This window comes from Cicer arietinum, chromosome 6 (assembly GCF_000331145.2).
Source record: "Cicer arietinum cultivar CDC Frontier isolate Library 1 chromosome 6, Cicar.CDCFrontier_v2.0, whole genome shotgun sequence".
Lineage (NCBI taxonomy): Eukaryota > Viridiplantae > Streptophyta > Magnoliopsida > Fabales > Fabaceae > Cicer > Cicer arietinum.
Window position 1 is genome coordinate 63,185,228 of NC_021165.2, and position 10,705 is coordinate 63,195,932.

The following is a 10,705-nucleotide window of genomic DNA, read 5'->3' on the forward strand; positions in this document are numbered from 1 at the left end:
CTTGATTTCCCTATCGTATCTTCTGATCAACAAAGGGGTACCAATGGAGTTGTATCACAAAGGGGTACCGATGGAGTTGTGTCAAATGACGATACCGTAAGAGCCAAAAGTAACTTGGGTGGAGCACTCGTCAGAAATTCAGATTTAAAAGAACGTTCAGGGGTTACTGCTAGGGCGACAATTTCAGAGAGCCTAGTCATCGAGAAGGTTCCAGCTTCTTCTGGCAAAGATGGAACCGTCAATGTTGAGCAGATGGGAAATTTGATAAATTCCGGTTCCTTGTCTACTTCTCATGCCACTCTTTCGATTAGAATGTTTGACAAGAAAGGTGGGGAGGATGCTTTACCTATTTGTTTGGAAGCGCGCCCGAGAGAACAAGCTGTGAATGACATTGTAGGGATGGGAAATGCATCCGTTATGAGAGAAACGGAAATTGCTTGCACAAGGGGGACTCAAACACTTTGGTCTGATAGGATATCGGGGGAAGTCACTGTTTTAGCTGGAAATGCAAATTTTTTGGCAGTCGGGTGTGAGGATGGATGTCTACAGGTAGTCTTTTATGTATACATTATGGTTCGGTTTTCAGTTTTTGCTGTTTTTTTTCCTTTCCTGTCAACGTTTCTGATATATCATAATATGATGGTATTGTGTCATTAACTGTGGTAGTTTCTCACATCCTTTATTCTGAGTTCCCTTCATTTATTAAGAAAAACACTCTTTAGATACTGAATCGTCTCTCTAATATCATTCTATTTTTTCAACTATAGATGTTTGGGACATTTTAAAAAATTCGAGTTGTTTATACTGTGCTAATTTCATTTTCATCTCATGTTTTAGTATTACTTGGAAGTTAAAATTATCTTTGCTATGCATGTATTAAGGAAAAAAAACTTTTAGGTACTGACTTATCCATTTCTAGTATCATTTTTTTTTCATCTATAAATGTTCTGACATATTAAAAAATGAAAACAGTGTAAACTGCGAATAATTTCATTATCATCTCATGTTTTAGTATTATTTGAAATTATATATGGCTATGATGATTTACACATATATAGTCATAATGAACTTACACTTTGTTTATGTATTTGACTTCTTTGTGCTGCTGAGAAGATTTACACAAAGTGCGGGAGACGAGCAATGCCTACCATGATGATGGGATCTGCATCAATATTTGTAGACTGCGACGAATGCTGGAAACTGTTGCTGGTGACAAGAAAAGGATCCCTTTATTTATGGGATTTATTCAACCGAACCTGTCTCCTTCAAGACTCGTTGTCTTCTCTTGTTGCTTCAACTCCTAGCTCTTCTGCCAAAGATAGCGGTACTATACATTACCTATATAAATATTTCATATAGTAGCTGCTTACATTTTACTATTCTCTCCGAGCTTATCATTTTCCTGATATGAGGACAACTTGTGTTTTTCCGACAAGTTTTGATATGCTTGGGCGTTATGTCCTTGTATTTTATTTTGTTTTTTTATTTAATTTCAGGCACTATTAAAGTTATATCTGCAAAGCTATCAAAATCTGGTTCTCCCCTTGTTATTTTGGCGACTCGTCATGCCTTCCTATTCGACTTGAGTCTCAAGTGTTGGCTAAGGGTTGCTGATGACTGCTTCCCTGCATCAAACTTTGCCAGCTCTTGGAGTTTGGGCTCATTCCAAAGTGGTGAACTTGCTGCTTTGCAGGTTGATGTTAAAAAGTATTTGGCCCGAAAGCCAGGTTGGACTAGGTGTGTATTTATCAGTATTGATGTTTGATTGATACATCCTTTTAGTTTGTATATTCTTCCTCTATTTTAAAGATACTATTAAATATATATGTTTGAAGGAAAACTTTCTAAACATGAACTTTTTGATATAGAACGACGGATGACGGAGTGCAGACGCGTGCTCACTTGGAAGCTCAGTTAGCGTCTTCTTTGGCTTTGGGATCCTCCAATGAATATCGCCAATGCCTATTGTCGTATGTACGCTTTCTTGCAAGGTACTATTTCTGTTGTCTTTTTTTCTTTTATGATTTTCCGTATGCAGTCTGGGCACCTTTCGCATTCTTGCATGAAACACTTTCTCATTCTTGCGTGAAACGTGCATGCTGTCTGGCTCCTTGTCATTGAACTTCAACAATTTATTTATTCAAACTTCAGAGATCGTAGTTCGCTAGTTATAAATATATATATATATAGTTCTACATTTTTTTTCTTGAATCACATTATGTGGTCTGTATACTTTTGGACTATTAATAGACTAAACAAATATTTTGATGAAATATAATTGCAGAGAAGCGGATGAATCTCGATTACGAGAACTGTGTGAGAGTTTCCTCGGACCTCCAACAGGCATGGCTGAAGAAGCATCATCGGATAAGAGTTTGGCATGGGATCCTCTTGTGCTTGTAAGACTATTTTTTAAGAGATTAATTTGCATACTTTCAATGTAAAAAATTTACTATCGACAAATCACAATCACTCACATGACTTTAGAAATAGTTGTAATTAAAGTCACACTTTTTTAATAATCGAACTGTTATGGTTGACTAACACTTTAAATCCATACGCATTATAAATATATATCGTGTGAACCCTTATAAATTCAGTTCAACTGATCAAGTTTTGCATTTGGATCTTTGCAGGGAATGAAGAAACACAAACTCCTCATCGAAGACATTCTTCCAGCCATGGCATCGAATAGGAAAGTCCAAAGACTTCTCAACGAATTCATGGATCTCGTATCTGAATACGAAATCGTCGACGTTAATCATGATAAAAGAAATCTAGTGTTTTTCAAGACATCTTCACCTGTCACCAATCTAATAGAGAGTGGTCCATTAGCAACATATGTAAAGGACACTCCCGAGGACGCAATTAACAACAAAGACAACAACGCTGGAGTCGCCAAAAGTCGCACAAATTTCACTCCTGCACTTGCAAATGAAGCAAGTGCACATGATCAAATTGTTCAGGATACACCAGACCAGGAATGAGGTCTTGGCATATGCATCTTACTTTTGGATTTTGTTATTCTATATATATATATATTTAGGATTTCTATCAATATGGTGTTTTGTAAGTGGCATGGATGAACAATGAAACTACTCACATTATATTATTATGCATTAGAAATTCTACCAACAGAGGAAGCAATTATAATCATTTTGTAGCTATACTCTAAAGTTGATCTTATTAATAGGTCCAAATTCTAAGGTAGCAAAAGTTGATATATGGAAGTTAGATATTTTTTAAGGATTCATCTACAAATTTTTTTTTTTTTTAATTTTGTCCAACATGTATGGAAAATTTATTATCTTTTTATAATGTTCCTAGTGTCCATACATGCACTCCACCTATCTCCTTTTCTATTGCATTAATGTGTATTAATCATGAATAAAACTCGTGTAATTTTTTTCCTCAACGATGGTAATTTTTTTCAACGGTGATTACTATTATGTGAAAAGTTAAAAAAAAAATGTAACGGTATTTTTTGTAGCAAAATAGGCTACATCAAAATGAAAATGTCTATTTTATGTGAGAATGATAAAATTACTTATCAACTATTAGATCAAATACATGGTTGAGATTAAAAAGTTTTTTAAAAAACACATGTGCCTTTCTTTGATCTATTGTTTTTGAATTCTGTCAACTCACTCTAGAGAATGAAATGGATAATTTCACTTTACACTTTATCCTCTTTACCATCAACTTTTCACAAAAATAGATAATAGAAAAACAATTTTCCAATCACATTATCTTCTTCTCTCCTACCCACCATCATTAACATTGTATATCCAAATAGAATAAACTTGTAACTTCTAATATTTTTTTGTAAAACTTCAAAAAAAAAATTATTATAGCATAAATTGGTTCACAGGTTCCATTCTTAGGATATTATTTGTTGATTAAAATAGAGAACTCCAGAAATGTTAGGAGATATATTGTAAATTTAGGTTGATATTATCTATGAGAAAGGAAGTGAAACACTACTTACCTATTGAGATTTTAATCTCCAGCAACTAAGTAAGCAATAATAAAATCAGATTGCCTTCATGTTTTTTTTATTGTATATATATTAAAGAGAACTATATCGTGCACCCCTTAATTGTACTTTCCACCTCTATATTTTTTTAAAGACCATTTTATCTTTTTTTTTTTGTATAAAATTATAAATATTCGAAAATTATAAATTTTCGAAATAATAAAAAGTTTAGTTTTTGATATTTTTGAAAATTTTGTTAAATTTGAAAATTTTAAAATTTAATTTTCCAAAAAATTTAACCAATTTCGAAACTTTTGATAAATGTTAAAGTTTCGAAATGCTATTTTCCAAAGTCGTCTGAAACTTTCGAAACTTTAGATAAATTCGAAAGTTCCGAAGTGTGATTTTCCATAAAACATTCGAAAGTTTTGATAAATTTGAAACTTACGAAATTATATATGAAATTTATTATTATTAATTTATTACTATAAATATATTACTATTTATTACTATTAATTTATTACTATAAATTTATTATTATAAATTTATTACTAATAAAAATGCATTTTGGAACTTTCGTATTGTTCCCAAACTTTCGAAGCATGTTCAATGAAGCTTTCGAATATTTGAAAAATTAATATTTAAAAAATTTCAAAGTTTTGAAGTTTATCTTATTTTTGAATTTCGAAGATTTGAAATATTCGAATTTTTCTAAATATGTGATTCGAACAATTCAAACTTTCAAATAAAATGGGTGAAAAAAAGAGAAGAGATATTTTATGGGGATTTTTATTAATAATATTAGGGACAATCTGATATTTTTCATGAAAATGAGGTGAGAGGTACAAGTGAGGGTGTACAGTATAAAATCCTATACCAAAATATAGGTCATACTTAGTCATAGATACAATGTCAATTTGACAAACCCACTAATTATTGGCATCAGCCTTGGAGAGGTAAAAAAATTTCATAATTAAAAAGGCTTCCAAAAATAGACCCCCAGCACTAAATAATCCCTAAAATTTTGTGGTATAGTGGGTCTATGGTCCACTTTTTCAAAAAAAATATTTGATTATTATATTTTTTTTATTTTTTTCAAAAAATAATTTTTTTCTTAAAATTTATCGATAAAAAAGTTTCAATTTTTTTCAATAAAAAATAATTTACAATTTTTTATTTATAATTTTACTCAATTTTTTGAGAAAAAGTAATTTATAATTTTTCTAAAAAAAATATTTTTTAGTATTTTTTTATATTTTAAATAAATAAATAAATTTTAAATAATTTTAAAAAAATCAAAATTAACAAAATATTAAAATAGAAGACTTTAAAAAAATTATTTTAATAGAAGACATAATAAAAAAAACCTTTTAAAAGGAACCTTATAGTTTAGAATTTTTTCACATCTATGCTGATGGATGAAAATTATGGATAATACAACTTTGTTGCTGTTGAAGATAGTTTTTTTTATCTGACTTAAGCCAACTTTATTGCATGAGGTGCACATAAACCAAAGACACAGCAAGAGACGGCAGATCAAAAATTAATTCTCGATATTATATAATATAAGTATCTCTCTCTATTGTTACTGCACTCCTTAGAAATCGATCCGATTCAAATTCACATAGTTAGAATTTTTTCACTAACGTTTTATTTTTTTTGCTGTTGTGGGTATGTGGTGTGTAGAGATACTTTATTATCTAAGTTTTGATTTACATAGTAAAATATTAAAAAAAAATAAAGAATTAAAATTTAACTTTTGAACATACTCAAATTATAAGAGTAGATTATTGAATTGGAGTATTTTAGATGCTATATTTTGTCTAAACATAAGAGGTTATATTTTGTTCTAATTTTTTTTAATAGGGTTTTTATAATTTTTCATGATATTTATTTTACACAATTTTTTTTCATGTTAATAACATGATTATATAAAATTTAAATATTTATTCTTGGTATGTGTAACTTTTCAAGAATTATGTAATTAAGCGACTTTTTTATGCAATATGTGTATTATGATTTGTTGTATTAAGTTTATTGTTTAATTAGCTATTTATTATTATTGTTTAAATTTCATATTCTTTTAGTAATTGATTATTGTCTTCAAAGTAAGAGATTGTTTGATTAATTATTTAATTAGTCAATTGTGGATTAACAATAAATAATTATTAGAGATTATTATTAATTAAATTATAGTTAATTAGTATTAAACACTGAATTATGTGTTGGACTTTTGTTACTGAATACACTATGATGGATATTGAACCGTTTTGTCATCTACTCTTAGTAGTTTATCTATTTAATCGTTATTCCATTAGGCAGTTCCTAACTACGAAATCCTAATCCTAAAATGTTATAGAATAATTATGATAATTCATCTCTCATCTAGATCTTAAAGGTACGTGGTTCATGTTATAACTTGTATTAAATAGTTTTTTCATTGTAAGTGTATTGTATAGGTGAGTTAAAAATTAATTTTATGATAATTTAAAAATTGATAACTAAATTTGCATGTGTTTAATTTTTTAATAAATTGAGTGATATATGTTACATGTAAGTCTAATTTAAATATATTTATGTAAACTCATGTAACTTGGATGTAAGTAAACTCATTTTATTTATATCTTTATTACGCCAAAAAATAGATAAACATAAAAAGGCGATTGGAGGTATTGTTGTTTAATTTAATATGAAATTTGAAATTAATCGAATACAAGAAAAAAAAAAAACTAAAATAAAAGGATATTTGTCTTGCTAATTAGGTCAAATAAAGTAAAAGCAAGTTATGCCTAAAAAAATAGCATAAAATAAAATATAATCACAACTACCCAAATTTCAAATTAGGATTTGAAATTGTGTGCTCTCATAACAAAGCAATCACGTGATATTGACCATTCATTAAGATTAGAAGAGTGATATTTTAAGATTAATATTATTGTTTAAAAAATTAATAGATCGTCAAATTTAATTAGATCGCACAACGGTATATATTTTGATTGCAACTAATCTAAAACCGCTAAACTGATAGATTAAAAGACAGAAGCACACAAAGCAGATAGATTCCAATATATACATGTTCTGTTATTGTTTGTTATCATGCCATAAATGTCAAGTGTTTATTGTTTGTCTTTATGACAAATTCATTCTAAATTTGTGACAATTAATCATAATTATTTGATTTGTATTTTTAAAATAAATACAAAATCATTTATGTATATAACATACGACTTTCGTAAAATATTTTGTTATGAGTTTATAACTTCATTAACAACCATGATTTTAACTATCTATATATTGTTGATCAACTTTTCATTTAAGTTTAACTTAACATTTGTTTTTATTGCATCATAATTTAACTGCGTATGCTTCAACGTCATAGTATTACGTTTTGATTATATCTATTATAAATAATTAACTATATAATATTATAATTTATTTTAATATTTATACAAAACATTTAAACAAAATATATATATATATATATATATTTATCAAATTTAATCAATTATTTAAATAGTATACCATAATTAATCGTACAATATTTAACTAATTATTTTATCTACGGTATATATTTCAAACTAAAAATTTAAATCCATGTAGATGAACAAATGTTTTTACTAGTAGACTTTTCAAAGAAATTTGGTCCTATTTAAAAAAAAAAAAAAGTCTATCCAGCCCATAAGCCTACGTAGATCGAGCACCTATTTCCACCCTTAATAAAACCAACTCACACATCAACAGTGGACCCAAAAAGAACACACGCTCTTTTTCCCAAGGGTCCCACTCACCAACCCACTAACCCTTTCTCTTTTCTTTACTCCTTTCCATTTCCATCGCAGAAACAACACACGCTCAATGGCTTCGCAACAAGAATCAGAGGTTCCCCTAAAGAAGAACACTACACCTCTACGCAACACCAAATCATACTTCCAAACTCCCAACGGCTAAATCTTAACACCCAACAAATCAAACCCACCGTTTACATGACTCACGGCTACGGTTATTGAAGATGACAACAACAACGACCTTCAAGAAGGTGAGATCCTCGACGAAGACGATTCTTCCGCCACTTCCAAACCCCACACCACCGCCATCGTCCATCAACCTCAACCCCTCGAGAATTCTTGGACCTATGTACACTTTCGCCACTGTTGAAGAGTTTTGGAGGTAAAGTTTCAATCCTTTTATTTTAGGGTTCTATTAAAAAAAACGTTTTTTTTATATAAAGATTAATTAAAAGAGACCCTTTTTTATTTATTTATGTTAATTTGTAAATATGATTGCAGAATTTGCCTATGGTGAAAGAGAAGGAACAAGAAAAGAAGGACAGGAAGAAGAGTGGGTGCCCTGAGATAAAAAGGCTACAAGTTCTGTCATGTAAATTATGAAGATCCTCATTTCAATCTTGGTTTGCCTGTATTTACCATTCATGGAAATCACGACGATCCAGCTGTCGTGGTATGAGTGATGTGCACCTTTGATGTTAGTTGTATCTATAGTTTTTTTGGGTTCTTGATTTTGTTTTTGTTTTTTTTCCCTTCCTGTATAGTTGTCATGTTTGCTTCTGTTTTGCTTTAAGTTATTCTGTTATATAGTCTGAACACAAAATGTTTGACAGGGTGCTAATCAACTTTCTTTTCGGTGGAGTCTTTATACTAGGATATAGAATTTGGCTTCTCTGAGGTGAGGGGTTTGTTCACTTTAGGTGGGAAAGTTGTGGGATTATAACCGTTGATTGGAAAATCAAAGTTGTAGATTTTAAGTTTAAATAATGTTGTAGTTTGTTATTCACATATATGTATTTTGTCATAGTCCAATTAGTTGTTATAACTTTACACTTCAAAGCACACTACTCACTTTGAAGGAGACATTTTGATTATAACTCGTTCAGGCTATATGAAAATCCAATGGCCTTGGCTTGGTTTGCTCATTGCCGCATTTAAACTCGGTCAATCAAGAAGAAAGATGATACGAAGAAATAATGTTTCAGGATTTTCTTTGTGTTTGTTGGAAATTATTGGTCCTTTTGAAAGTTGGCATTTTCTAACATTTGACATGATCTATGCTCGATAACTTTGTTTACAAATATTAACTATGTCTAGAGTTGTTAGCCTTGTACTTTGCATTGTAGCAAAAAGAATTCAGAGTAGCATTGAGAAACATGTTGTTTATACATAGTTGCATAAGCATGGGTTTTTACATTATGCCTAGATTGTATGTAATGCTGAAAGTTTGATGATCTTGATTTATTTATTTTGCTTGTTGGATTTCTGACAGAAGATCTCCGAATAGGTGGATTTATACTAGGAATAATAGAAGGGGGAACAAGGGATTTAGAACCTTAGCAACAACTATTAATAAAAATATAAATAATCATGATAGTAGAATAATAACTGCTTTCAGTTTTGTTGGGATTTGTAGTTTTGTACGGGGTAGTTACAGATCCTATGAAGAGATGGCAAAGAAAAAAGAAGAGGACGCTGCAAATCTCACGAAGGAAGAGGAAGAGCATATGAAACTTCAGAAACATGAAACCTTGCAATTGCTCAAGAAAAAGGAAAAAACTGAAAACATGATCAAGGAAACAAAATTGAACCGTTAGAAGAACAAAATTGTCATGAAATCATACTCACGGTATACTTACCCTCTTGTCCATACTTTACAGAGAAACAATACATTCTACATTTTCAGCGTTTGTTGTGTTTTTGACCTTGATACGTTCTTTGCATCATTGCTGTATTTGTGTCATTGAGTTTAGGTATTTTTTTTTCTTCCACCTTCACATAGTTTCTCCTATTGTATGAAATCTTTGTATTTGGTGCTAGATTTTGATTATTGTAATTGTTTTGTTATTAGTTTAGTTTATTGTTTCAAGACTTTTGCACATATAATATTTTGTGACTAAGAAGTTAAGAAATTTATTGTGTAATGACTATTGGTGCAATTTTTGAATAAGATTGTTAATTGTTGTATCTTCTATTCTGTTTAAATTTTGTTTAGCCACTCTATGGTTTTGTTGTGTGTCTTAACTTTCTTCTGTGTATGAACGATTGTTCTTGTTAATGGTTTGTTACAATGTATAATATTTTGTGACTAAGAAGTTAAGAAATTTATTGTGTAATGACTATTGGTGCAATTTTTGAATAAGATTGTTAATTGTTGTATCTTCTATTCTGTTTAAATTTTGTTTAGCCACTCTATGGTTTTGTTGTGTGTTTTTAACTTTCTTCTGTGTATGAATGATTGTTCTTGTTAATGGTTTGTTACAATGTAGAATTGTTAATTTATTGTTTATAATATTTGTTGTGGATTGAATTTTTAATTCTTGCAGATTTGGTGAACAATTTGGGTACGATCACAAGTTGAAGGCTCTAGGCGATTTAAAAGTTGAATTGGTGTTTGAGCAGAGATTGTAGTGTCTATGGTTATGAGAAAGGTATGGACTCAACTGTTTTGAGAAATCTTAAAAGTTGAATTTGTTGTTGTAAGATTGTTGATGTAATTCAATTTTTTAGGCTAGATGCAATTTGTTTTCATTGCTTCAAGAACAACTAGGCCATATCACTCCACATGTAAATTAATGTTTTTTTTTTCTAGCTCGAGTGATATATATACTTTTGACAAATCGAATGATGTGTTTGTATCAATTTTAATGCTTGCATGTTTTGAGTTTGATTGCTTGATTTTTTTGAGGTGGTGGTAATTGTTGTTGTTTTAATTTGAAGACTT

General features: G+C 29.8%; 1 protein-coding gene and 1 long non-coding RNA gene across 7 annotated transcripts in view; both read left to right on the forward strand.

Annotated features, from left to right (window-relative positions):
• Positions 1 to 3,253, forward strand: part of LOC101510731 (protein HIRA-like) — a 7,050-nt gene extending 3,797 nt beyond the window's left edge. For all 3 annotated transcript variants that reach the window (XM_004506099.4, XM_004506098.4, XM_027335921.2), the window contains 6 exons: positions 1 to 549; positions 1,114 to 1,324; positions 1,497 to 1,737; positions 1,869 to 1,991; positions 2,285 to 2,399; positions 2,637 to 3,253. The exon at positions 1 to 549 is cut by the window's left edge and continues 484 nt beyond it. In XM_004506099.4, the coding sequence (XP_004506156.1) occupies positions 1 to 549; positions 1,114 to 1,324; positions 1,497 to 1,737; positions 1,869 to 1,991; positions 2,285 to 2,399; positions 2,637 to 2,987 (1,590 nt within the window). In that variant the 3' untranslated portion in view covers positions 2,988 to 3,253. The remainder of the gene's footprint in view (positions 550 to 1,113; positions 1,325 to 1,496; positions 1,738 to 1,868; positions 1,992 to 2,284; positions 2,400 to 2,636) is intronic.
• Positions 3,254 to 7,713: 4,460 nt separating this feature from the next.
• Positions 7,714 to 10,662, forward strand: LOC101510504 (uncharacterized). Of its 4 annotated transcripts, none has more exons than XR_001144169.3 (4): positions 7,714 to 8,143; positions 8,263 to 8,434; positions 8,595 to 9,610; positions 10,308 to 10,662. It is a non-coding gene; the product is annotated as an uncharacterized lncRNA (long non-coding RNA). The 4 variants fall into 4 exon arrangements; XR_003473717.2 differs by having other exon boundaries at positions 7,716 to 8,143; positions 8,263 to 8,659; positions 9,380 to 9,610; XR_003473716.2 differs by having other exon boundaries at positions 7,722 to 8,143; positions 9,398 to 9,610.
• The last annotated feature ends 43 nt before the right edge of the window (positions 10,663 to 10,705 follow it).